The sequence below is a fragment of the Chelonia mydas genome, chromosome 5 (assembly GCF_015237465.2).
Source record: "Chelonia mydas isolate rCheMyd1 chromosome 5, rCheMyd1.pri.v2, whole genome shotgun sequence".
In the NCBI taxonomy this organism is placed as follows: domain Eukaryota; kingdom Metazoa; phylum Chordata; order Testudines; family Cheloniidae; genus Chelonia; species Chelonia mydas.
The window spans coordinates 41,879,805-41,907,496 of NC_051245.2; the positions used below are offsets into that span (position 1 = coordinate 41,879,805).

At 43.4% G+C, this 27,692-nt stretch overlaps 1 protein-coding gene across 5 annotated transcripts in view; it reads left to right on the forward strand.

The window, feature by feature from the left end:
* Window positions 1-27,692, forward strand: part of MAST4 (microtubule associated serine/threonine kinase family member 4) — a 446,036-nt gene that overhangs the window by 174,153 nt on the left and 244,191 nt on the right. The window contains exon 1 of one of the 5 annotated variants that reach the window (XM_043546464.1): window positions 2,890-2,999. The exons of 3 other annotated variants lie outside the window; for them this stretch is intronic. In XM_043546464.1, coding sequence (XP_043402399.1) covers window positions 2,961-2,999 — 39 coding nt within the window. In that variant the 5' untranslated portion in view covers window positions 2,890-2,960. Of the gene's footprint in view, window positions 1-2,889; window positions 3,000-27,692 lie in introns of those variants that run through there. One more of the 5 variants, XM_043546461.1, reaches the window with a different exon arrangement.

The window sequence follows — 27,692 nt, forward strand, 5'->3', positions numbered from 1 at the left end:
TTCCTGGGAACTGGGAGCATGCCAAGGTGCCTTTAACTGGAACTCTGACACAGCTGTGGATCTGGCTCATTAGATATACATGATTTGAAACATCAGTGGAATAAAAGGGCTGTCTTTGAGTTAGTAAGTGTGTAATTTAAACATCTGACATGCGAAAACTTTTTTTGTTTTTAAAAATATATTTTTAAAAACTACTCTGAGCGCAACTTAATTTAGGAAGTTTTGGCAAAGTTGAATCTTTTACAGCATAATGGCAAGCCTCAGAAAATTGGTGTTTATAATCAAGTCAGTGTCAGAACCTTCTGCACTCTGTGCATGAGTGCCGCTACTATATAACTTTTACATTCATTTCTCATACATTTTTGATCATGTTAAGGTATGTAGCCGTAGGGGAAATGGAGCAACTTTTCTTTTCCTATTCCTCAGCTATGCTATTGCTGTTCAGTGTTATTCTCTCAGCAACCTTTTATTTTTGTCCCAAATTTTTTTGCCTCTAGCGGGTTTTATTTCTGTAAAATGTATGTGGTCCACTTTTCAAAGTGATGCATTTTGACAGGAAATCAATACCTTTTCATACTAGATTTGATGGTGTGATTGTCATAATCCTCCTCTTAGACGTTGTTAATGGCTGAATACTAACCTTGAATTTTATATCCTTTGCTAAGAATTGTATCTTTCACCTCCACCCCCAACCCATTCCCCCCGAAAAGTTTTCTAGGTACATCATATCTTTCAATGAAAATGTACGAGAGCCAGGCATCTGCAGAAGTACCTGCTACTTCCTTATAGATGTGCGTATCCCTGCAGCTAAACTTCATTTCTATGGGCTGTGATGTCATTCATGGGATGACACTTCTGAAATAAAAAACTTCCCCAACACCAGCCAATCAGGGCAGTTAACTTCACTGGGATGAGGACAAAGGATTAAAATTCCCTTCTGTGAAGTACCAAGTTTCCATAGCTCTGAGGAGAAAACAGTCCCCCCCCCCCCCCCAAAAGGGTGGTACCCTCTCTGAATATTAGCTGGCAGTCACATCTGTGTCCAGAATCTCTCAAATTTATTTTGTCTTTACAGTAGGACTTTTGGTAATCTGACATTTCAGGGTTTGATTGTGCTTCTTGGTTTTGGAAATGCTGTAACTCTTTTCCTAAGAGTAGGAAATTAAAATGCCTGGATGTTTCCTAATTTATTTTGTGTCAATTGATCAATCCCAAATTGAAAATCTACAGGCGTGCTTGTGGAGATCTCTCTCTTGCTAGTGTGTTTAGTATTTCTTGACAAGATTTTTCCCATGTAAATCTACAGATGTATGCAGAGATCATTTTTGAACATAAAATGTAATCAATTTAACTGAGTGGCTGAGTTCTTAAACCTCTAAGATTTTTAATGACCTAGTATCAATTGATATCAAGGCTAATAGTCTGACAGCTTCAAAAAAATCAACGTTTAGTTTAGTAGCAGCTGTACTGTTAAGAAAAGTCAAATACTTTACTTTTCCTCTTGGCATTTGTTTATCCAGGAATGACCACCTCAGACACAGCATCTGGTTTCCAGTACAGAGCTGTCTTCATTGTTTCTTTTTCCATCCATTTTGTCCAGTTTGGTTGATTTGAGGCCTAGGAGCCCAAGTCACTTGCCCAATGTCACTAGGTGGGTTAGTGGCTGTCTCCTGTTGTTTTTCTTTAACCATTAGACCCCACTCAGCTTCTTCAGTTTAAACATGTGCAATTTGAAAGCAAAGAGGGGTAATTTCTTATAAAGTGGCATTACAGCACAGTGTTACTAATGAACTATGCAGATAATGAAAACTTAATATTCATCTCTTGGCAGCCTTGAATTGAAATTAAATGAGAATGAACAAGGTAAACAAGCTGAAATAGCCTGTGAAACTACAATGCTATTGTTGTTTGTTTATTATTTTTTCCAAATAAAACATATACCAAAATACCACATTCATCATAATACACTAAATAAATAAAGAGCCTTAGAATAAAGGGAAGGGTGGGGACATGACATATCTATCTTCGGGGTCTATGTTAATCATAGACCTCTAAAAAGTCAGCCCAAATTGCTTTGAATTTTCCAGGCATTCCCTTTCTTCAGAATGCCAACCGTTCGTTAGCTGTGAGGTCAGCTATATCACTGAGCCAGCCAGGGAATCCTATGTTTTAACTGTTTATACTCTTGTATCTGGGTTAACATTTCACCTAATGAATGCATTTCATTTTTACTTTACCACATTTTGATCAGGTGTTCATATTACTGTGAATTACATTTAAACTTTAAAATGTTTCTATATTTGTGGTTTAAGAATAGGCTTCCAAGGTATTTATGTAAATAAACTGGCTTTCAAGCTGTTAGGTAAAATGCCAGTGGTGACTGGAAAACTGCCTCTGTGTTGTTAAAAGGCAGCTTGCGTGTTATGCTACATTTTGTTTTCTTTGATGCCATCAAAACGACGAGAGCCAGACTTGGTCGTGCTGCTTGACTGACCGGCTGTGCCACAGTTTTTCACCATCGTAATCAGCTGCCGCCTGTACTGAGGTGTCGCTGCTGATTTACTCAGACACTTTGACCTTACAGTTGCCTCTGAAAGTGCTTGACCTAGAAGTCCGTGCCCAAAGCGGTTTGCCGTTAGCACAGGATGCCAGGGTTATTGTTTGAATAGAACAATGCTCACAGGATTTCCTCTGTCTAATAGCTATTCCTGCCTGGATGAATGTGTTAGGTGTCTGGAGTCCACTTGCTGCTTTGTAACACAGTACTGCAAGCATTCATGATCTCTGAAGTTGCTGGAGTGAATAACTAAACCAGAGTCAGCTGACTTTCAATCTCCAATCAGATAAACTGTGATGTAAGTGTTTAGCAGCTGCTAGGATCTGAATAAGGGTGCTGAAGTCTGAGGTAGTACAGCATGGCTATACTGTTGTGGGAGGAATAAGAGAAGCTAAACAGTGCAATGGATGAGTCCAGCATTCTGAGGAGACGAGGGCTTCAGGTAGGAAACTGTCCATTCATGAAATTTGTTTTCTCAATGAACCACTGATCATTTCAAAGTTTCTGTTTCATTCCTTTACTGTACACAAATGTATGGACAATTTTTTAAACTACATATCTCAGTGTGATGTGTTGGGTGTCATGCTACAGGTACAACATGTAAGAATGCTCATCAGCTCTCCCTTCCATAGGAACTGTCTGATGATTTGTCCGTCTCGGGGTGGGAGTGGGGGTGGGGGGGAGGAGGATGAGGTTGAGGAGAGTAATATCTATGAAGTATATTTAGAATAACATTTTCTTCAGCAAAGAAGTTTGGTTTTTAATATGTTGACACTAATGATTTAAAAGTGCAGTGTTCTGTGTAGTTAACTACAACTATGGTGAAGTATATGGATATGTTTGACACACTAGCATGTCAAGGGGAATCTAAGCTTAGCATCACTGGGCATTCATAGCAGATGTGTGCAGCTGTTGATTGGAGTTTCAGCAATAATTAATATGGGCTACAGTTTCAAGTTTCTTTTTTTGTAGGTTGGGAAATCAGAAGAGATACTGTGTATTTTTTAAAAAAGTAATTGATTTGTGATACCACGTTTGAATTTGTTATATTTTAAACAAAGTAACTTAAATATAAAGATGTATTTGAAGCTAAAACTGGGTAAAATAAGGCCATTATTTGGTGGGGGGGGAGGGGAAGTGTGTGTGGGATTTTTTGTTTTTTTAAAACTTCAACAAAATCATGGCCATTTGAGCTGCATTGTAAGAAAGATAAATAATTCAAAACATGCTTATCATCTAAATCACATTTTTCAAGCCATCATTCCACAGTATGCCACAAAAATAATAATTCAGACAAATTGTTCATTTCGCAAGTGCTGTGCACAACTGGGAATTTTTCATTTATCTCTAATGGTTATTACTTTAGCTCAAAATCTGTACTTGCATATGCTAACTGCATATTAGACTGTGTTAGCCCTTTTTGAAAGTAGTTAATATTAATTAAGCTCTGAAAATCAGTTTCTTAATAATACTAAATATGTGTAAGAAAATTCACAATTATGGATGGAATACGGTGACTCTTCAAAACTAAAGAAAAATAGAGCACCACTTTAAGCTACATGATTGTATTTTATTGTTTATTTAAAAAAAAAACAACCCTTTCCTCAAGTCACTCTTAGCAATGAATGTACTTCCTTTCTTTTGTTTTCCTTTCCGCAATATTTCAATAGAGAGAGAGAGAGAGAGAGGGAAAGCCCATGCTGTATGTGGGATCACTATGGTTTTGTTAAACAATGTAAAACGGTACAAAAAAGCTCTGCAATGCACTGAACTTCCAAAAGTTGTAAACTTCACAGAAACCTGGTTGTTCCTACTGAGAGATGCTTCCAGATAACCCAGTTCTTCTAAAGACTGATGTAATTTCTATGAGACAAATAAAACCAAATTGAAATCTTTAGTCGTTGTTGTATAACAAACCTTTTAAGTCACTGTGATAAAATATCTGTTCAGACTCCCTGGGCCCTCTTATTGGTTAAAGTCCATTTGTTTTTCTTTAAGTTTGTATTACTTTATTTGGCCATAAGAACTAGGTTAACTTTTTAAAATAAACTGCTTTTATGCTTTTCCTTAGTCTCTTAGAGCCTGAATCCTTCTTTTATATTAACTGATTTTGTGTGCGTGTGTGGGCGGGGGAATCTCAACTACTATATGTTGGAGTTGCCAGTGACAGCATTTAAAAGAGGATTTAACAGTTTCAAGAGGTAGCTCTTCACAGTAAAAACAGATTTCCTCCTACTAAACCTGCTATAATCCACTCAGTAATGTAAACCGGATAGCTGCCTTTTGACATGAATTGAACAGCATTCTGTACGGATTAAGGTATAGGTAAAACTGTAATGGTTTATGTCTGTTGCAAAGTTCTGTAGCATAAATATTTTCAAGATAACAAAACATTCTGTAATTTGTTTCTGTAATCTGTTATAACTTTATTAAATCTTTTTGTATGGATATTCAAATACATTTAATTGTATATTTACATTTTCCCATTATACTTAGCTGAGCATTTTTAAAGAGTGTTGAGAGCCATTCACTAAATGTATTCCTAATATCAAAACTAGCAGTGCACACATGCAATACTGGATTGTTTTTAAAGAGGTGTGTGATGCACACCACATACCTGTGATTAGGATCCGGTCCTAAAGTGGAATGTTCACAGTGTAAGGACCAGGTCCTACAAACACTTAATTTCAAGCATAGTTCCACAGAAATCTATGCCCGTTAGCAAGTGCTGGCCAGATTAAGTCTCTAGATTGTAAACTCTCCAAGGCAGGAACTCAACCTTTACCTGTATAATACAACACACTAGAGGTGATGGGTGCCTTAAGTAGCACTAGTAATGCAAAATAAGTAATGTGTATATTTGGTTGAACAGTAAATTTTAAAGGACCGTAGAAATACAGCCATAGAGAAGCATTATAAATATGTGCCTCTGAGTAGAAGATCACTTCATCACTTGCTTAGGTGAAGGTTCACTTAACCTTCAAAGAGTAATCTTATCACAAGTCTGATTTCTTATAAATTGATCATGTGGTAATAGATCTTACACGTTTAACTTTGAAACCTGATTTGTAAAGGGTAAGGATTCTATATAACTGCATATTTTCGTACATTTTGTATGCTGTTCACTTCAGCCCTTGTGTCAGAACACGCCTGTCATTTTTTTGAGCTGGGGTCCTGATATGGTGGTGCCTGCTGCCCAGCCACCACCATACTCTGGAAAAAGCAGGAAGCTACTTAGATCGCATTTCAAAATATATAAAAACCATAGTAAATTGATAGACTTAAGTAACCTCTGGCATTTTGATTTTGTTTAGACACTCAATTTTTCGAACAGAAACTGGCCCTTTCTACATCTCACCCTGACTAACTCATCTGTTAATCATTTAACAACATTTTGATTTATTTCCTGTTATTGCTATTATTGGATACAACCGTAAAAAGTCAGAAATAGTTGAATACGAAGCTCTAAATGACTTTTATAACTTGTCAATGAATGGGTTCTCTATAAAGTGATTTTGAGGCATCAACCAAAAAATTAATTTATTTTTCTAGCTGCCTTCTGGTGATGTCATTAAACACTGACATTTCACTTTGATTCTGAAATGTCAAGTATACTGTAGTGGGTATGTGAAAAGATACCACTTGAAGATGATGATCATTAAAAGTAATCAACAACGGAAGCAACTTCCGTGTTTAGAGGTTTTTTTCCACAGTCCTGTGTTTTGTCACAGTGATTCTGATTTCCTTCCCTGTTCATAATTTGTCTTTGTCTTGTTCTGGAGTTCTGTTTCAGAAAGCAGAGAGGCAGCTGAGATATATTCAGTGGCATGTGCTGAAATGCGTAGACATTACATTGCTGAGGTTAGGATCCGTAGATCAGAATTTCCTTGCTGTTGACTGGTCTCTCAGACCCAGAGCTAGTCTAATATAGTTTGTGTTTACACTATCCTTCAAAAAATATATTAAAGTATTTTTTGTGGTGATAAGGCATGGGTGAAATGATGCTCTTTCCCTTCATTGGGGAGGGAGTGGGCATGGGAAAGTAGAATTATTGTTGCCAATGCCAGATAGGCATTCTGATGATACCATCTCTTTTCTGCATTAAAGGGGTGTTTTTTCATGAAGGGAAAAGTCTTACTGGGCCTTCCGTTGCATTATGGTCACATGCCCCCTACAGCTGGTTCAGTAACAATTCCGTGAGGCTCGGAAACTTGTCTCTCTCACCAACAGAAGTTGGTCCAATAAAAGACAATCTCTTTTATTGGACCACATTGTCTCTCTAGTTTCCGTTTTGGCTTTGTAGCTGGTGATGGTAAACACCTTCTTGCATAGCCTGGGGTAGAGCATACAAAGGAGCTTCCCTGGAGTAATATATAAATTGATGTTAGGCTAACGTATGAGACACAGTGCAATTGGCCATGCACAGAGAAACTATCATGCGCTGAAATCTTGGACATAACAGGTCCAGGACTTCCGTAACATAGAAATATGGGATTCCCCAAGTCCTTACTCACTGCTTCTACCATTACAACTTCAGACAGAGAAGGAGTAATTTCCCAGAAAAATCTGTTTGAGGCCGCTATGCCACACAGTTTTCTCGGTGGGAAAGGATGCCCTGAATCCTGTTACCTATAGAGAAATAATTCTTCTCAAAACATTGGAAATTGACATAAAAGTTGGTCCCTTAATCTGTTCACTGGGGTTGGGGAGAACATACTATGTATGGAAGGAAATGAAATCAAGAAAATGGCAGTGACATAACTGTTTGCCTTTTTAGTTGACTTAATTTGGGAATGGGAATGTGTTTTGATGGTAGCCTGATGGAGAAAACTGATGATAGAATCTGGAAAATGTTCATTAGACCTTAGCCTGTGTTTCAGGCTCAGAGGAAGGAGAATTAGAGAAGTTAGTGTTCTAGAGGAGGGGCTAGAGAGGTTCTTAGCATTCTCTACTCACTCAGGAACTGTGTACAATACATTCTCCCTCTTTTAGGACATGAGGGGTCTGATTCCTCTTTTTACAAAGGTATAATTTCACTGAATGGAGTCATAGCATTGTAGAAGGGGAGTGACGCAATGGTGAATTTTGCCTGAGATATGTGCCTTTTCCTGTTAGTAGGAAGAAAAGAAAAGGGAAAACCCAGTGCTGAGAGCAGGAAGAGGATCTGGAATCTTTGCTTGCACGGTTCGGTATCTAACATGTAGTTTCTGTATGGGTTTCCTTCTGAAAATAGGCACTCAATTAAGCCACAAAGAATCGATGCATTTGGTTGTGTGTTTATTTTTTATATAGAGCTGAACATTGAAAAAGGTGTTTGTGTGAGCAAGATTGTCTGACCGTAGTTAAAAATGTAGTTCTTCTTCGAGTGCTTGTTCACGTCCATTCCACATTAGGTGTGCGCGCACCGCGTGCACGAACGTTGGAAACTTTTTCCCTTAGTGGCTCCCGGTGGGTCTCCTGAGTGGCGCCACTGCGCCCCGCATATGTACCCCCGCCAGCCTGACCCCCTCCAGTTCCTTCTTACCATCTGTGGCTTCATTTACATATAGATTGTGAACACTTAAGTGATTAGGTGCTTGGAGGCCTCCAGCACTGGCCACGGGCCGCGGGCCCAAGTGCCGCAAACCTATGCCAATTAGTGACCCCCACAACTCGTGCCTACGTTGCCTGGGGGACGGACATCAAACTGAAAGGTGTAGGATTTGCAAGGTGTTCAAACCAAGGACAAGGAGAGAAAGACTTTCGCCTAAAGCAACTGTTGATGGAGGCCGCATTGCAGCCGCTGGGCCCGGAGCGCCCGACGCCGGCTCAGGCTTCCTCGGTGCGTAGTGCCCCAGAGCCATCGGGAGACCTGGCACCGGTGAAGCACCGTAAACTGTTGGCCCCGGAGCGCCAGGCTAGGCCCCGGCGGCACAAGCCCCACCGAGCCCAGATCTAAGTGAGCTCAGTGCGGACGATGGGCTCAAGGGCATAATGGATCAGCCGTCTACGCCTGGCACCTTTGAGGCTGCAAAGGACCTCATCGAGCTGTCGGCGGCGAGCCCCCTCCCGTATGGGGAGACCTCGAGGGGTAAGCCAGCAATGGTGTGCCCCTCGAAGACACTGTCCCGGCACCGCTCCTGGAGTTGGTCCCGGTTGAGCTCCGACTCCGCAGACTCTCACTTGCCAGTGGCTCAGAAGGAGATTGCGGCACCGGCAGTGGGTCGATGCGAAGAAGCTCCAGGAAGGGCTCACCGCTCTCTGGCACCCACCAGAGACCGGCACTGGGAGGAGTTGAGACAGCCCTCGCCAGAGGTCTCCCGCAGATGGTCCCGATCCAGGGGTTCCGGTCCCGCTCAGCCAGGAGCTGCTCATTCTCCCGCTGGCGCAAATGGTTGGCACCGCCGTGGCCTTCGCGATTGGCATCGCTGCAGTCTGGCGCCAGCTCCGGCCGCTATAGCTACCTGCACCGGGGCCCGGACAGCAGGGACCCTCAGGGGAGCTGGCAACCTCAATGGGGGCCGCCGGGCCATTGGCCCTTCTGGACCCCCTGGGCCTATCAGGAGCACCAAGGAGCCCCGTCCAGGGCAAGTTACTCGGTGCAGCGGTCCTGGTCCCCGCTCTAATGCCAGACAGTGCTGGAGGCAACAGTATCCAGGCCTCCAGCATTCCCCCAGCTTAGACCTGAGCCGGGGACCCCTGCCACAGGAGATGGGGAGCAGGAGGACCAACCAAAGGGGGTCAAGCAGCAGCTAACCTCCTTGTCTTCCCCCAATGAGGCGGTGGCGAGTACAGAGGTATCTGGCCCTCCACTAATAGACCATAGAGCCCACCAGGAACTACTGCACAGAGTTGCCCAAAATTTGGGGTTGCAGGCCGAGGAGACGGTTGAGCAGGAGAACCCCATGGTGGACATTTTGAGCCCCAAAGGGCCATCCAGAATAGCGCTCCCGCTCATTAAGACCATTCAGTCTAACTATAAGACTATATGGCAGCCTCCAGCGCTCCAACAGCTAAAGGAGTGGAGCATAAATACTTTGCCCCATCTAAGGGCTATGAGTTCCTATTCTGCCACCCGAGTCCATGCTCCCTAGTGGTTTCGGCGGTGAACGAAAGGGAGCGCCATGGACAGCAGGCCCCGGCCCCTAAGGCCAAGGAGGCGAAACGCCTGGACCTTTTTGGTAGAAAGGTGTACTCATCTGGGGGCCTTCAGTTGAGGATTGCTAACCAGCAGGCCACCCTCAACAGGCACAATTTCAACTCCTGGGCGGCGGTGGGGAAGTTTAAGGACAACCTCCCACAAGGTTCCCAACAGGAGTTCACGGCCCTGGTGGACGAGGGCAAGGCAGTAGCCAATACCTCTCTCCAGGCCTCCTTGGATTCGGCAGAGGCGGCGGCTAGAACAATCATGTTGGGGTGGTCATGAGGTGCTCTGCGTGGCTCCAGGAGTCAGGCCTGCCCCCCAAGGTCCAGAATACGCTCCAGGACCTCCCCTTCGAAGGGTCCGGGCTCTTCGCGGATCAGACAGACGCGAGGCTACATAGCCTCAGCGACTCGCAGGCTACGCTCAAGTCGTTGGGTATGCACACCCTGGCGACCCAGAGGAAGCCCTTTAAGCCACAGCCTCCCGCTCAACGCCAGTACCAGCCTCGCCATAGGCATGAGGCAGGGATAACAGGCAACGGCGCAACAACAATAATAACAATAATGCGCCGGGCCAGAACCAAGGCCAGCACAAACTCCAGCTGGGCACTAAGCCAGGCTTTTGAAGGTGCGCTTGAGGACAGCGTACCAGACCAGTCACCGGATCCGTCCCTTGGTTTCCTGAACCACCTGTCCCGTTTCTCCCGTGCGTGGTCCACCATTACATTGGGCCGTTGGGACTTACGCACGGTGCAGAACGGGTACTCGCTGCAGTTTGCCCCCTTCCCCCCCCCCTTCCCCGTCCCTCTTCAGGGACCCCTCTCATGAGTATCTCCTAGAGGAGGAAGTCCGCTCGCTGCTGCGGGCAAGGGCGGTAGAGGCGGTGCATCACGGCCTAAGGGGAAAAGGGTTCTACTCCCTGTACTTCCTCATCCCTAAGGCCAAAGGGGGCCTTCGCCCAATCCTAGACCTGCGTGGGCTCAACAAATTCCTGGTCAAGGCCCGGTTCCGCATGGTGTCTCTGGGCACCATCATCGCTTCCCTGGATCCGGGGGACTGGTACGCTGCCCTCGACATGAAGGACACGTACTTTCATATCGCCATTTTCCCAGCACATTGGCAGTTCCTATGCTTTACTGTGGGCCGAGAACATTATCAGTTTGCGGTTCTCCCGTTTGGTCTAGCCACGGCCCCAAGGGTGTTCACGAAGTGCATGGCGGTGGTGGCGGCCTTCTTACGGAGGCAGAGAATCCGTGTCTACCCGTACCTCGACGACTGGCTCCTGGCGGGCCGATCTGAGGCAGAGGTGCGGGGCCAGGTGGAGGTGGCCCTGAGATTGTTCCACAAGCTGGGGCTCCTGGTCAACATCCCCAAGTCCACTCTCGTACCCACGCAGAGAGTGGAATTCATAGGGGTGATCCTGGACATGGTGCAGGCCAGGGCAAGCCTTCCGGTATCCCGATTCCAGGCTATCCAACAAGCAGTGGCCTCCCTACGCCAGTTTCCAACAACAATGGCCATATGGCAGCATGGCATGCATGTGGTCAGGCATGCAAGACTGAGACTCAGGACTCTGCAGGCATGGCTCGCTTGGGTGTACTTCCTAGGCAGGGACCCCCTGGACTTGGTAGTGACAGCCCCAAGGGATGTGCTGGACTCCCTGCTGTGGTGGCAGTCCCAGCCTGTGGTTTGCGAAGGCATCCCCTTTGACGCCCCACTTCTGCACCTGACGCTGGTGACGGACGCCTCAGACCATGGATGGGGGCTCACCTAGGGGACCTCATGATGCAGGGGTTGTGGTCTGAGGCAGAGCGGTCGCTCCATATCAACGTGAAGGAGCTCAGGTCGGTTTGTTTCACCTGCCAGACCTTTCACGCCATTCTGAGTGGTCACAGCGTGACAGTTCTGACAGACAACACTACTGCCATGTTTTATATAAACAAGCAGGGCGGGGCTCGTTCCTCACTACTCTGTTGCAAGGCTCTCCTCCTCTGGGACCTATGCATATCCCATGCAATTCACCTCGAGGCATCCTATCTCCCGGGGGTGCGGAGCGAGCTGGTGGACTCCCTCAGCAGGTTGTACTGCATGCACGAGTGGACGCTCAGGGCGGACGTCATGCTTTCGCTCTTCCGCAGGTGGGGGTTTCCCCGGATAGATCTGTTTGCCACCAGGGCCAACGCCCAGTGCCTGCGGTTCTGCTTGTTCCAGGGCCGCAGCCCGGGCTCACTCGTGGACGTGTTTGCAATCCCGTGGAGAGGGGCCTTGATGTATGCCTTCCCCATGCTCCCCTTGGTGCACAAGGTCCTGTTCAAGGTGCGCAGGGACAGGACGGCGGTGATTCTCATCGCCCCAGCCTGGGCCTGCCAACACTGGTACACATGGCTCCTAATGCTGTCAGTGGACGCCCCAGTAGTCCTGCCCCTACACCGGGACCTCATTATACAGGACAACGGGCGGCTTCTCCACCCCGACCTGCAGTCACTGCACCTGACAGCATGGAGGCTCTGTGGCTAAACGCCCTGGAGAGCCAGTGCTCCCTTCCTGTGCAGCAGATTCTGCTTGGCAGTAGAAAGCCCTCTACCAGGGCGGCCTATATGGCCAAGTGGAAAAGGTTCTCGTGTTGGTGTGAACCCCGACAGGTTCGGCCGGGCCAGGCCCCGGTGCAGGCCATTCTGGAGTATCTCCTGTACCTCAAGCAGTAAGGGCTAGCCCTGTCCTCGCTCAGAGTGCACCTGGTGGCCATCTCCGCCTTCCATCCGGGGTTCTCGGGGGGGCTCGGTGTTTTCCCACCCAATGGTGGGGCGTTTCCTTAAAGGGTTGGAGAGGGTGTTACTGTACTCGCGCCCCCCAGTCACTCCATGGAACCTTAACCTGGTCCTTTCTAAACTCATGGGACCCCTTTTGAAGCCCCTTACTACCTGTTCTGTCCTTCATCTTTCCTGGAAGGTGGCGTTTCTGGTTGCCATTACCTCGGCCAGAAGGGTGTCTGAGCTGAGGGCCCTCACCTCTGAGCCACCATACGCAGTATTTCACGAGGACAAAGTGCAGCTCCGGCCGCACCCCAAGTTCCTCCCTAAGGTGGTGTCCCAATTCCATCTGGGCCAGGACATTTGTCTGCCGGTGTTCTTCCCAGAACCCCATACGGACCCGAGTCACCGCAGCTTGCACACCCTGGATGTGCGTCGAGCACTGGTGTTCTATTTGGAGTGCACCAAGCCCTTTCGCAAATCTGTGCAGCTGTTTGTGGCTGTGGCCGAGAACTTAAAAGGCCTCCCAGTATGGGTGCAGCGGATTTCGTCTTGGATTGCAAGCTGCATCCGGGCGTGCTATGAGCTCGCAGGTGTTCTGGCCCCAGCGGTCACGGCCCACTTGACCAGGGTGCAGGCAACTTCCACAGCGTTCCTGGCACAGGTCCCAGTCCAGGAGATCTGCAGAGCAGCCACCTGGTCCTCGGTGCACACCTTCACGACTCACTATGCAGTCAACCAGCAGGCCAGAGAGGCCGCGGCAGTTGGCAGAGTGGTCCTCCGAGCAGTTGTTCCGTGACTCCTACCCTCCTCCAGAGGTAAGATTGTAATTCACCTAATGTGGAATGGACGTGAACAAGCATTTGAAGAAGAAAAAACAGTTACTTACTTTCTCGTAACTGTTGTTCTTCAAGATGTGTTGTTCACGTCCATTCCACCCCCCTCCCCCCATGTTGGAGTCGCTGGCAAGAAGGAGCTGGAGGGGGTCGGGCCGGTGGGGGTATATATGCGGGGCACAGTGGCACCACTCGGGGGGCCCGCTGGCCCGACAGGAGCTGCTAAGGGAAAAAGTTTCCGACGCTCGTGCACGTGGCGCGCGCACACCTAATGTGGAATGGACGTGAACAACACATCTCGAAGAACAACAGTTACGAGAAAGTAAGTAACCGTTTTTTTCATACGCTCTTGGTGAAATGTGTTCAGTGTTTGTGGGTATAACTATGTATAGATTCCTTTTAACAGTTTCTGTGGGCACTATGTTGAGAGCCAGAACATCTTTATTCTATCCTGACATAGAAAAATAAGAACTTTGTGTGTTGCTTTTATAATGGATAGATACCACAGTGACAGTTGTCTTAGAAGTGCCTGAGATAGACAATGCTTCTGTAAGATGAGAGACTGATGCAAAAAACACTTTTCCTTTCCTCATTAGCTGTCACTTCTGTGGGCCTGATAGGGTGCACAATCTCTTGATCAGTTAATTCACCTGTATTTTCAAGGCATTCATCCATTGTTACATGTTGATCAAACTTTCTAAAAGACTCTTTCTTTTGTCTAACATCTCTTCTGCTATTATGGCATCTATAAAAGTCAGTCTTCCTGAAAGGGTTAACATTGCGCTCATTGGTTCACTTGTCTCTGTGGTGTGGTCACCTCATAGCAAGTAAAGAGAGTTGCTATATTCTTAGCCAGTGTATTTGGCATTAGGCCAGACTGTGTCTGTAGCCCATATTATACTTCTCACTAATGCCTTTTGATAACTGTACTACCATTTCTTGATAATGCCTATGATATGATACAGAACTGACTATTTGGTATTATGTTGGGAAGGAGACACACAAATGTAATGTTCCTTCAGATCAGATCCTTTTGTGAGCAGTGCCTCTCAGCAGAGGAATCTTGAGATGGTTTGACTCAAGCTCTGTCATGTTCTTTGAGCCATAAGCAAAACAGTTTTCCAGTTCAGTGTGCAGTAGTTAGCACCAATTCCCAAATAACTCAGCTTGTCCTAGAAAACAATGAGTATTTTAAATTTGACTAAATAGTTTCTGCATACCTCTAATTAGTACCACTATCATTGCTTGATTACATTAAGAATTGTAACTTGTGGGATTTTTTTAATCTCATAGCTGTACCCACCTAGTATGGTTTGACAAACAGGTTGGCTAGTATAGACTTAATGCAGTGGCAACAAGTAATTAAATTAGTTGCTGTTAAATCACATGGAAATAGTAACAGTCATTGTAATTGTCCTTCCGCTCCATTGTGAGAAGCTTCCCTTAAATTGCTTTAAATTTCTCTTCCACTTGCCAATGCCATTGCTACTTTTTTCGATCACATTTGGCCTAAGGATTTTTCAAATTTATTTTTACTTTCTGGTATATTACTTATCTTATAAAACATTATATGTGTTAGTTCTTCAAGTTATAGGTTGTTCCCACTCCCACAGATGTTAACATGTTCTTAAATCCATTTTCCATTATGTTGAAACCATTGCCTTTTTGATTACAGTAGTGTTATCCATCTATATATTACAAATAAATAAATTTAAAACAATCCTAAAAGAATGTTAAGATTGCAAAGTTAGGAAATGCCAGAATCAAGACTGCCCATGCAACCTTCATTTGGCCACCTTGTACATGTGTATTTTGATAGCTTTTAATTACATGAGCTAATGCTATTTTTTCCACAGGACTCCTGCCTCATTCACTACACAAGACGGATGGTGATTAGGGCTGGCTGGAAAATGGTAATCCCTTCCTGCAAAAATATTCATATTTTTTTGAAAAACATTTCATTCTAAAATGGCATGAAATGTCAAAACAGTGGAATTTTTCACTAGAAGAATTTCAGGAAAAATTCTGTTTTTGGAAAACTAAAATGGAAGTTTTAGGCTTTCCAGTTGCTCTCCCAGAAGGTTCTTGTCAATTTCCCATTGAGCGAAATCAATGTACCAAAGAGTTTATTTCATTTGTTTGATTTTTTTTTAATTCCTTTAATTTTTCTGAGAAAGTGAAATTGACAAGAGCCTTCCAGCCCAGTTCCTGGAGAGGTAAAGCACCTTAGTACTCTGCCTCCCTCGGGTCTGGCAACCAGAAGGACAGAGAGCTGGGGAGCTTGGCAACCAGAAGGACAGAGAGAGCTGGGGAGCTTAGCCTGTCTGGCCCTGGAGTTGAGTGGGAGGTGGAGAGTCTGGATGCTTAGCCTTGGCAGCCCTCCTGGAAAGCTTTTATCTATTTCAGTTTCTGCCAAGGGCCAGGCAGAAAGTGAAATTTACAAGACCCTTCCTAGTAGTCAGCTGGGGAACTGTCATTTAGATTTTCTTGACAGCGGAAATTTCCAGCAAAACTTAAGGTTTTTTTTTCCCCATGGAAAATTTTGGTTTTGTGAAGAGTGTTTTTTGGTGAGAAAATCATTCAGAAGAAACATTTCTGACCAGTTCTAATCTAGATCCTTTCTCGCATCCTGCCTACGCCCTCCCCCCACAGTTTCTCCTCTCAAACCACACATCCCCTGGCTCCTGCTCTCATAGTCACCCATCTCGTTTTTCATCCTCTGCCTGGACACCAGCAGAGGGGGCATTGAAAGTACAGAGATTTAAGTCCTGATCTGCTCCTGCAGCCTTTCGGTGGAGCATGCTCGATCCGACAATCTTCTGAGATTTTAGCTGCCATGCTAACATCTCTATTGAGCATTTGAGAAATGAGATTTTTTTGGGAGGCTTGTTACTTATCCAAATTTGAGCACATTTTTCACAGGGATGGCAAAAGACTCATCCCTGATGTGACAGTGACACTCTCGCCAGTATTTAAGCCCCTGCTCCAAAGCAGGTAGATGCTACAGCTTCTCAGTGAAGCCAAAATAACTTTTTTTTTTTTTTAACATGGGCAAAATGTGTTTTTCTCTGTGTTCTCAGAAACAACTGAACCAATTTAGCTGCAGCTTTCCTAAAAATTCAGCCTGAGGCAGATACCTAGAATGGAGAATTGCAGTCCAAACCGTTAGTTTGGCAAAGCGGCAAAGATCTAAGCAACTGAGAGCAGTGTCTCTGATCATGGAAATTCAGGCAACCTTAACTACCAGTGCTGCCTATAATGACCTTGAGGTTTACATTCTTGTGCTGGAACTTGTTTTCAGATCTCTGGTATCCAGATGGATTTGTAGAATGCACACACTGGATTGGTATATGGAACATATATTAGAGTAAGCTGCTTTTAGAGATAGATGGTGTGTTACATCAAACTTTTGCAGTCTTTCAGGTGTTGATGTTTGATTTTTTTTGGGGGGGGGTTAACTTAAAGAACCAGAATTTCAGGGGTATATATGTTATCATACTGCCATTATTGTTTATGTACCACTGCAAAGTACTATATTAAGTAGGAAGACAAGGGCCTGGCCCCAAGAAACTTAGTCTGGCACAATAAAACAGAACATGGTTGTGAGGGAAGGCAGAGTAGAAAAGTGGAGAGACTGCAGTCAAAAAGAGAGAAAAATGAAAACTGCTAATTGGAAAGCAGTGTACAAGGAGTTGATTCCATTTGTTTTTATTTGAGTTTACTTTTGGTATTGGTTCATTAAAATTAGTTTCTTTTAGTTAAGCCAGTGAAGAGGAAGTAAATAAATCTAATTTCAGCAGCTATGAGAAGCTAGCTAAAAGTGAGTTTCTCTGATGGGTAATGATCAGAACTGGGTCTGCAAAAAAATAAAAAAAAAAATAAAAAAATAAAAAAAAATAAAAAATAAAATAAACAATTCTAAAACTGTAATTGAAGCAAAATCCTTGTGTAACAGAAGATCATTGCTTTTGCACATGCACAATCTTGCATCTATAACTGTGTTTAAAATGCTCTCTTCAGGAACTTAACGTTGTCTGCTTTTTAGTGATCTCTAATTCCAAAAACTGGAAATCCTTTGGCTGAGTTTGTGTTGAAAATCCAGTAGTGTGTTTGAGAGAGCCACATGCCTAGGGCTACCCATTGTTTTTTACAGACTCAGTAGGATCACAGTGGATTTTGTGGGTTTTTTTGAGTGTGCAGCTCAGGAACATGTCTTTGGAAAATGTACTCCTTACCTGGAAAGTTGCTAGTAGAATTTAATGCTTTTTATGAGCAATGACTTACTTTTAAGTGGTTTCTGTTTTTGCAAGATTAATAAACACATAAGTGAAATGAAGGAACAGTGCAGAGGAAAATGAATGAGGTGTTAATATCATGCCCAAGTTGAAATCTGTATTCATGTTACCTGGATTCATTCTTATTGCTTCGTTGATGTCTTGGTCACTCCTGCCCACTCAAGAGCAAACAATACCTTTTTTTTTTAAACACAAAAGATTGTAGTAATTTACTGGGTTTGAGTTTAGTGGGTTAGGTTATTAGACTGTATCTCATACTATTTGATGTTGAAAAATATCAGATTTGACATGCAGGCATGAATCTGCATATCAACTTCACATTTTATCAGTTTTGCCCTGAATAACTGCACCTTGTCTGTTGGCTACAATTTGGAGTTGTTCTAAGGCCAAGGTGATCAAAATTTACCTGAGATGGGTGGACACTGTGATGACTGTGGGTGCAAAGGGGAAGATCTTACACTGAGCCAATATATAGTTGATCACCGAATATGGACTGTTACTGGCTTCCTTTTCTTGCTGTATTCCTGTCTTCACTTGAAGCCCGTTTGCTTTCTGAAGTATTCTCAGCTTTGTTTTGTTCATTCTTATAGTTGATATAGCTTTCTATTCCGTGGACTGTATTGACATGACTCATAGATATCTGAACCTTTGATGGCTCTCATGGGTGGTTTGGTTGCAGTGATCATTCAGGTTTGACACTTGGCAGAATATACACAAGGCACTTGAAGCCATCTCACATAAGTCTCTGTTCTGATCTTCCAAAGATGGCTTAAGGAGCTGCGTTAACTAAAAATATGTTACTGGTAGATGGTCTTCCTTACTTGTTGGTCTGGATGTTACCCCTTCTTCAAGTTCAGACTCTTCTCTACAACATCAAGTTCATCCTTCCTCTCCTTGTCTTCGAGTTTCTGTATAGCTTTTCCTCTCCCTGCATATCCATTTTTACATTGCCTCCCTTCCACTCTGCTAATGATGCCAACTTTTGTGCCCCTTTGTCCTTCTCACACAGTTGTGTCTGGGCTTTCTTCTGTGCCATCCCCTCAGTGTAGAATGCCTTCCTTGAGCTAGCCTTGTAAGGCCACTACCATCTTCTCATTCACATCCCAACTGAAGATTCATGCTGTGGCACCTATGACAAGGCTCTGAAATAATTGATGAAGGTCTCTGTCTGCAAAATTAAAAATATGTTTTCGGAGAATGTGGCCAGTCATCTGTCGATTTTCCTGATACAGTGGACTCCTTTTTCCTATGCTCCCTCTGTTTTGTTCACTTGGAGTGTAAGCTCTTCAGTTTAGGGACGATGCCTTCTTCAGTGTTTCTGTAGCAGTAAGCACATGATGGGTGCTACAACAGTAATGTTAAAATCAGAATTTTAGAATTGACCCGAAGTGGTTATAAACTTACAGCATGTGGTTTTAGCTTGCTTTTTTTTCTCTCTGTTAGTGAGCCTAGACAACGCAGATCAATGCCATGCTCCTTTGGTGCTGAACCCAGTAAAGCTGGTTGTGAGGCTTATAGATGCATAAAGCAGTGTGTTCTTGTCTTTAGGCTCTAACAAGATGCTGGCGGGGGAGGAGAAATTCTGGCACTTCTAAATTGATGCATTTCTCCAATGTGTGCCATTCTAGAAACTGTAAATATGAACTCACTATTTTTTTTTGTTTTCCTACTAAAGCACCATGAAAGAAATGTAGTAATTGATGATGAGAGAATCTGGTTTAATATTTATCCATCCTCTGATCCCCTCACAACACTGTAGTGTCTTTTACACAAAGAACAGCCATAATGATTATCTCTGTTCAATGGGATGCAGTAGGAGAAAGGAGTAACTACTGCAGGGCATTGCCATAACTAGCAGTGTTAATAGGAGAATATGCTGCAGACTAATGGTTTTAGACGGTCAAGCAGTTGGAGCCAATCCATTAGTTACACATTTTTGTTAAGCAAAATTTAACATTTTAAATGTAAGAGGACCAGAACAGTGCCATCACGGCTAACCAGTGGAATAAAAGTCAGAGGGGCAAAAAGGGCATCCTTTAAAAATTAGAAGTCAAATCTTACTGAGGAAAAAAAGAAAGGAGCATAAACTCTGGTAAGTCAAGTGTAAAAGGGTAATTAGGCAGGCCAAAAACGAATTTGGAGGGCAACTAACAGCAACATTTTTAAGTACTTCTGAAGCAGGAAACCTGCTAAATGTTGGGGAGGTACTGAATAATCAAGGTGCCGAAGGAGCACTCAAGGAAGATGAGGCCATTTCAGAGAAGCTAAATAAACTCTTTCCATTGGTCTTCACTGCAGAGGTTGTGAGGGAGATTCCCATACATGACTCATTCTTTTGAGGTGACAAATCTGAGTAACCGTCCCAGATTGAGATGTGAATAGAAGAGGTTTGGAACAAATTAGAAAAAGTAATAAATTACCAGGACCAGGTGGTATTCACCCAACCTGTGGAATTCATTGCCAGGGGATGTTATGGAGGCCAAAAGTATATCGGAGTTCAAAAAAGAATTAGTTAAGTTCCTGGAGGATAGATCCATCAATGGTTAGTAGGCAAGATGGTCATGGATGCAACCCCAGGTCCCTAAACCTCTGACTGCCAGAAGCTGGGACTGGAGGATAGAGGATGGATCACTTGATAATTGCCTTATGTTCATTCCCTCTGAAGCATTTGGGACGGGCCACTGTCAGAAGACAGGATACTGGGCTAGCTGAACCATTGGTCTGTTCCAGTATGGCTCTTCTTATAAAACATCTGTGATAGTGCTGCAAGAATGAGATGCAGCAAGTTATTGCTGATGCATTTTTCCCTTGCTAGCAATTGTTCTTGCTTCAGCCCAGGCTATGATTTCTTTGCTTACAGTTTACAATTTTCTTAATGTTTTAAGACCTGAAGTAGACATTGGACACATTTTTTCTTAATTTAAATTGAGGCATTGTCTGAATGTTCTGCTATACTTTCTAATACTCTCCGCAAATAATAAATACAGTAATTGAAAAATATCTTTTAAAAATTCTGTAAATATTTGTGCATACTTTTCTGATCTATTATAGTCAGATGTGCTAGCTCTGAGATTTTTCTTTAATAGAAATAACTTTTCTGATCAGTCTATTGGCTTGCTACAGAGCCTACTTCAGTGTGACTTGATAACCCAATGTTGGAGGCAAATAAGGTTAGCAAAAAGTGAAAGCTTATCATCAATAAGAAATGTACCACCTTGCACTTGCCTGGACCCTGAGAAAAACTTGTCTGAATTTGTAGCTTGTACCCAGCTCTAGTTCATGTTGTATAGCACCTTTCCTCAGAAGAGCTCTATGCACTTCACAAAAATAAATGGGATTAGCTTCACAACATTTCTGTGAGGGATCATAGAGGTAAGAAAGGGAAAACAGTCTGATTATTCAGTACATCCCATACGAGTGCAGAATTGTTCCATACAGCTTATCTTCTAGAGTGTTGCTCAGGTGTTCTTAAAAATTACAAAAAGAAAAGGAGTACTTGTGGCACCTTAGAGACTAACAAATTTATTTGAGCATAAGCTTTCGTGAGCTACAGCTCACTTCATTGGGTGCATTCAGTGCTGTAGCTCATGAAAGCTTATGCTCAAATAAATTTGTTAGTCTCTAAGGTGCCACAAGTACTCCTTTTCTTTTTGCGAATACAGACTAACATGGCTGCTACTCTGAAACCTGTTAAAAATTACAGGTGTCTCACATTTCCCTATGGAGATTATTCCAATTCAGTCTAAATTAATCCGTTCTCTGTTTTATGCTGTTATTCCCAGTTATATCCCTGTGTTTCACACTAAGTAATTCTCTCTCTCTCCTTGGTGTTTACACCCTTCAAATGTTGGTAGGTTCTCAATACCTCCTTTTGCCTCTTTGGTCGTCAATTCACTAAATTACACATATGGAAATCTTTTTTACTCTTTCAGTGATTTGAAAAGCATTTTTGTTGCTTTTTTTTAATAGCCTGGTACTGGTGGGATTAAATGCAATATTCTAGGTGCAGTAGCATAAAGTAGCATATGGAATTGGATTATTACCTCCTTGAACCAAACTGTAAGAAACAGGATTATTACCTTGCTGGTCAGTGACGTGATCTCCTTGCATGGACAGCCCAAAATGGCACTGAGCAGATATGCAACCATGTAGCATTGCAAACTCAAACTCATTTATTATCTACTGTTATCCCAAGCTTTTTCAGCATTAGTGTTTCCCAAGTTGCTCCCTTTCATTGATCCCTATCATTAATATCCCCTTTCAATAGCTCGGTAAATTGAAACCCAGAGAGATTAAGTGACTTGCTCAGGGTCACAGAAAAATTAGTAGGCATAGCCAGAACTCAAACCCATATCTTCTGTGTGGCAGGCTTGAATTCTTCTACCTCTGTTTTAAAGGTAATGGCCTTTAAGAGAGCACTGCTTTGTTGATGTTAATCTACAGGGTATGGACAATTCTACAGCCTAAGAATTTGGAATCATTTTGAAATGCCCAGTGTATCATGATCGATGGAACTGAAGTCAGAGGGCCTGACCATCCCTGGAGGGACTACTATTGACGGGACACCAGGGGAACAGAGATGTGAAGAGATGTGCTGGAAGCAACTCAGCCACATGGACAGAGCAATGCACAGAAACACAGTGAGAAGTAACTCAGAATTTCCGAAAGCTAACGCTGAGTTCATCTGAGTCTCTGTTACAATCTGTGATCACCAAAAGCTATCCAGTTTTCTGAGTCAAAAGCACTGCAACAACTTGCTTATAGAAATTTCCAGCTGGACTCCCTACAGACTCTTTCTCTTCCTCTGCTGCAGATCACTCAGTTAGTTAACTGCGGCCATGTCTACACTAGAGAGCTTATAGCAGCATAAGATGTCCTGGGTAGCCGCTCTAGGCTAATGGGAGAGAGCTCTCATGTTGACATAATTAAACCACCCCCCCTTCCCCCAGTGAGTGTCAGTAGCTATATCGGCGGGACAGTCTCTCCCGCTGACATAGCACAGTCCACACTAGCACTTCTGTTGGTGTAACTTATGTCACTCGGGGGTATATTTTTTTTTCCACACCCCTGGGCAACATACATTATAGCAAAAAAAGTGGTAGGGTAAACATGGCCTAAAAACCAACCACTCAGTTTACGTATACTGATTAAAACACCCTCTTACAAGAAAAATACAAAACTGAGAATAGCAAAATATAAATGACTCATTCACCATCATCACATTCAAATAAGAGAAGAGTTGGTGAATATTACTAGATGAGACAACTAAAACAGTTTGACTAAAATCAAACAACGTTCCCAGTGTACAATTAAAATAAAAGAAATTCGTTTTCCCCTCCCAATTTCCCCTTTCTAATATTAACACTGCCAGGGCTTGCCACTTGGAGAGTTAACACTATCCTTAACTTGATGCAAAATGCTTCAGAGTCGGGGAAAAACAGCCTGCATTCTTCTCTGTGGCTCAGTTTCTTCCGACCCACACAGGCCATGTGGCCTTTTGTAAAGCAGCTGCCCTGACTACTTACCCTCATGGAGTCTGAGTCCAGCAACAGGGAACCTGTTGAGAATACCCCAAACCCAATACCACACCCAAATCCAGAAATTTCTGGGTGTGGAATGCTAATCGTGCATCTGCCTAGTAACAATGACCCTGACGCAACCTGTTCCTACCTCCAATAGATCTCTTGAAGAGATATCTCCCTATTAGGCATGGGGGTCACAGTATGACCCTGGACTGACCAAAAATTGAGTCACTGGCTTTCAGTGATCTATCTAATAAAGGAGGTGGTGGAAAGCACTCCAGCTAATATACAACGAATTCCAGGAGCTACGCACATGCAGAAATATTACTCCTTTTTTTCAGTATATTGAGATTAATTAATAGATGAAGTAACAAGGTCATAATTTTGATAATGTTTCAAATGTATTAAGTCATATCACTGTAATGCTTTAAAATTGTGAAAGTGTGTTGGAAATGAGTGAGTAGCGTATCCACAAGCAAACTGTTGCAACTTGCAATGCTACATCTTAGAACTTTCACTGTTCCTGTACCCCATGGTGGAAAGTTTTCTCAGGGTACATCTACAGTATGAAATTATTTCGAAATTATTCTATTTGAATTTTCGGAATCGATTTTATACATTCGGTCTTGTGTGTCCCCACTAAGCGTGTGAATTTGGCAGAGTGCGTGCACAGTACCGAGGCTAGCATTGAATGTCAGAGCGGTGCACTGTGGGTAGCTATCCCACAGTTCCCGCAGTCCCTGCCGCCCACTGGAATTCTGGGATAAGCTCCCAGTGCATGATGGGGCAAAAACATTCTCGTGGGTGTTTCTGGGTGTGTCGTCAGTTGCTCCTCCCTCCGTGAAAGCTACAGCAGACAATTGTTTTGCGCCTTTGGCGTGCAGACGCCATACTGCTTTCAGCAGACGGTGCAGTACGGTGTACTGCTGCTCTCCTACTATGAATCCACTTCGCATTTCCTCTTGTCTTCCTATGTAATCTCTATAACATCTACTCTTTCTCTTCCTTGTTGACCGCTTCCACTGCCAGCTCTGCTCAGCCATCATGAACCGAGCAGCACAGCTTCCGCCGCCAACTCTGCTCTCCCGCTCTTGCCAAACTACTGAGCCTCTCCATGTTGTCTGCCCTGGGCTCCCGCCTCCTTAAAAGCTACAGAAGATAACCATTTCCCGCCTTTTTTCGGCTATCGTGAACCAAACAGCACCTCTTCCACTGCCACTCTGCTCTCCTATGTTTTGTGCCTTTTTTCCAGGATTACCCATGTAGGAGCCATAGTGCGGCAAACATGGAGCCCGCTCAGATCTCTGCTGCAGTGTTCATCATTGTAAATACCTTGCGCATTATCCAGCAGTACGTGCAGTACCTGCAAAACAAGGTGAGGAAGTGTCGACAGCATGATTACGATACTGCAGAGGACCTGGACAAAGGCATTCCTAGTATAATATAGTGCCTGCCACGTTGGTGTGAGTATAGTACCACTACCACACTGGAGATTGAACTGAAGAGCTAATCGGGAGTTGCTTAACTAAATGACCACATTCTGTATCTAAGGGCTATGACAGACTCTCACTTTGGGATTGGGTGTAAAAGGGGACCTGTAATGTACACTGTGCAGTGGGTGACATACACTTGTGTAATTCTGCTGTCCTCATTTAGAACTCCAGTGTCTGCTGTCCTCATTTAGAACTCCCTTTAAGTGCATTCAGTGGGCTTCCACAGATTTAACTGATTCATCCTGTATCTGGAATTTAGTTTACAAATCTGTTGAAGCACAAGTAGAAAAGAAAGACAGCTCCGTAACTTTCTCTCTAAACTATATAGTTTGAGCTCCTGATGTTTTCTAATCCTTTAATCATTCTTGTGGCTCTTCTTTGAACCCTCTCCAATTTATCAACAATCTTCTTGGATTGTGAGCACCAGAACTGGACACAGTAGTCTAACAGTGGTCACACGAGTGTCAAATGCAGACTAAAATAAGCTTTCTACTCCTAATCAAACGTCGCACCTGTGTTCAGCTGATTATCCACCACGACCCCCAAATCTTTTTCAAAGTCACTGCTTCCCAGGATAGAATCCCCCATTCCTACATTCTTTGTTCCTAGATGCATAGATTTATATTTAACCATATTAAAATGCATATTGTTTGCTTGTGCCAGTTTACCAAGCAATTCAGATCATTCTGAATCAATGACCTGTCCTCTCCATTATTTACCACTCCCCCAAGTTGTGTGCCATCTGCAAAATATATCAGTGATGATTTTATGTTTTCTTTCAGGTGATTGATGCAAAATGTTGAATAGCATAAGCCCGAGAACCAATTCTTGCGGGATCCTAGTAGAAACACACCCACTCAGTGACAATTCCCAGTTGACAATTACATTTTGAGACCTATCAGCTAGCCAGTTTTAATCCATTTACTGTGTGCCATATTAATTTTATATCTTTCTAGTTTTTTAATCAAAATGTCATGTGGTACCAATTCAAATGGCTTACAAAAGTCTAAGTATACTACGTCAACATTTATTAACTATGATTTGCATTAATTACATTACCTTCCTTTAATTCTTTATTAGAGTCCCATATCAGGTGCTCCATTATCTTGCCTGGGATTGATGATGTCAGACTGGGTCATCCCGGGTATACTGTCTAAAAATTGGCCCAACATTAGCTTTCTTCCAGTCTTCTGGAACTTCCCCAGTGCTCCATGACTTAATGAAATTCAACATTAACATTCCAGAGAGCGCCTCAGTCAGCTTTTTAAAAACTCTTGAATGCAAGTTATCTGGACCTGCTGATTTAAAAAATGTCTTAACTTTAGTAGCTTCTGTTTAACATTCTCCAGCAATACTAATGGAATGGAAAGAGTGTTATCACCATATGATGATACTATATTAGACAATACAGGACAAATATTTATTGAATAGGTCTGCCTTTTCTGCATTATTATTGATAATTCTACCATTTCCATCTAGTGATGGACCGATACCAGGGGGTTTTTTTGTTTCCAGTATATTTGTAAAATCTCCGTATTGTCTGTAACTCTGCTGGCCGTGGAGTTCTCCTTTTGTCCTGTGGCCTCTTTTGTCAATTTTCTACCATTCCTAACTTCTGATTTATAGTCATTACTGTCAATATCCCCTTTCTTCCATTTTTTTTACAGCTGCCTTCACTTTCCCCTCTATACCAGGTCAGTTTTTTTTAACCAGCACAGCCTTCTTCCTCAATTGTGGAATAGGAGCATCTAGTAAGGTGTTCTAAAATTATTCCCAATTATCATTCACATTAATCTGATTAAATTCTTTCTCCCAGCTGATTTGGCTCATAACTGTTTTCAGCATTGTGAAATTGGCTGTATTAAAGCACCAAGTATATATATTACTAGTCTGGATTTCATTCTGTTTACATATTATAAATGTGATCATTTGTTATCACTTTTACATAAGCTACATTAATTTTTAGTTCTTGATAAGCACATAGAATCGTAGAATATCAGGGTTGGAAGGGACCTCAGGAGGTCTAGTCCAACCTCCTGCTCAAAGCAGGATCAATCCCCAGCTAAATCATCCCAGCTAGGGCTTTGTCAAGCCGGACCTTGAAAACCTCTAAGGAAAGAGATTCCACCACCTCCCTATGTAATCCATTCCAGTTCTTCACCAGCCTCCTAGTGAAAAAGTTTTTCCTAATATCCAACCTAAACCTCCCCCACTACAACTTGAGACCATTACTCCTTGTTCTGTCATCTGCTACCACTGAGAACAGTCTAGATCCATCCTCTTTGGAACCCCCTTTCAGGTAGTTGAAAGCAGCTATCAAATCCCCCCTCATTCTTCTCTTCTGCAGACTAAATAATTCCAGTTCTCTCAGCCTCTCCTCATAAGTCATGTGTTCCAGCCCCCTAATCATTTTTGTTCCCCTCCGCTGGACGTTTTCCAATTTTTCCACATCCTTCTTGTAGCGTGGGGCCCAAAACTGGACACAGTACTCCAGATGAGGCCTCACCAATGTTGAATAGACGGGAACGATCATGTCCCTTGATCTGCTGGCAATGTCCCTACTTATACATCCCAAAATGCTGATAGCCTTCTTGGCAACAAAGGCACAATGTTGACTCTCATCAGCTTCTCGTCCACTGTAACCCCTAGGCCCTTTTCTGCAGAACTGCTGCATAGCCACTCCATCCTGAGTCTGTAGTAGTACATGGGATTCTTCCGTCCTAAGTGCAGGACTCTGCACTTGTCCTTGTTGAACCTCATCAGATTTCTTTTGGCCCAATCCTCCAATTTGTCTAGGTCCCTCTGAATCCTATCCCTACCCTCCAGTGTATCTACCACTCCTCCCAGTTTAGTGTCATCTGCAAACTTGCTGAGGGTGCAATCCATGCCATCCTCCAGATTGTTAATGAAGATATTGAACAAAACCGGCCCGAGGACTGACCCTTGGGGCACTCCGCTTGATACCGGCAGCCAACTAGACATGGAGCCATTGATCATTACCCGTTGAGCCCGATGGTCTAGCTAGCTTTCTATCCACCGCACAGTCCATTCATCCAGCCCATACTTCTTCAACTTGCTGGCAAGAATACTGTGGGAGACCGTATCAAAAGCTTTGCT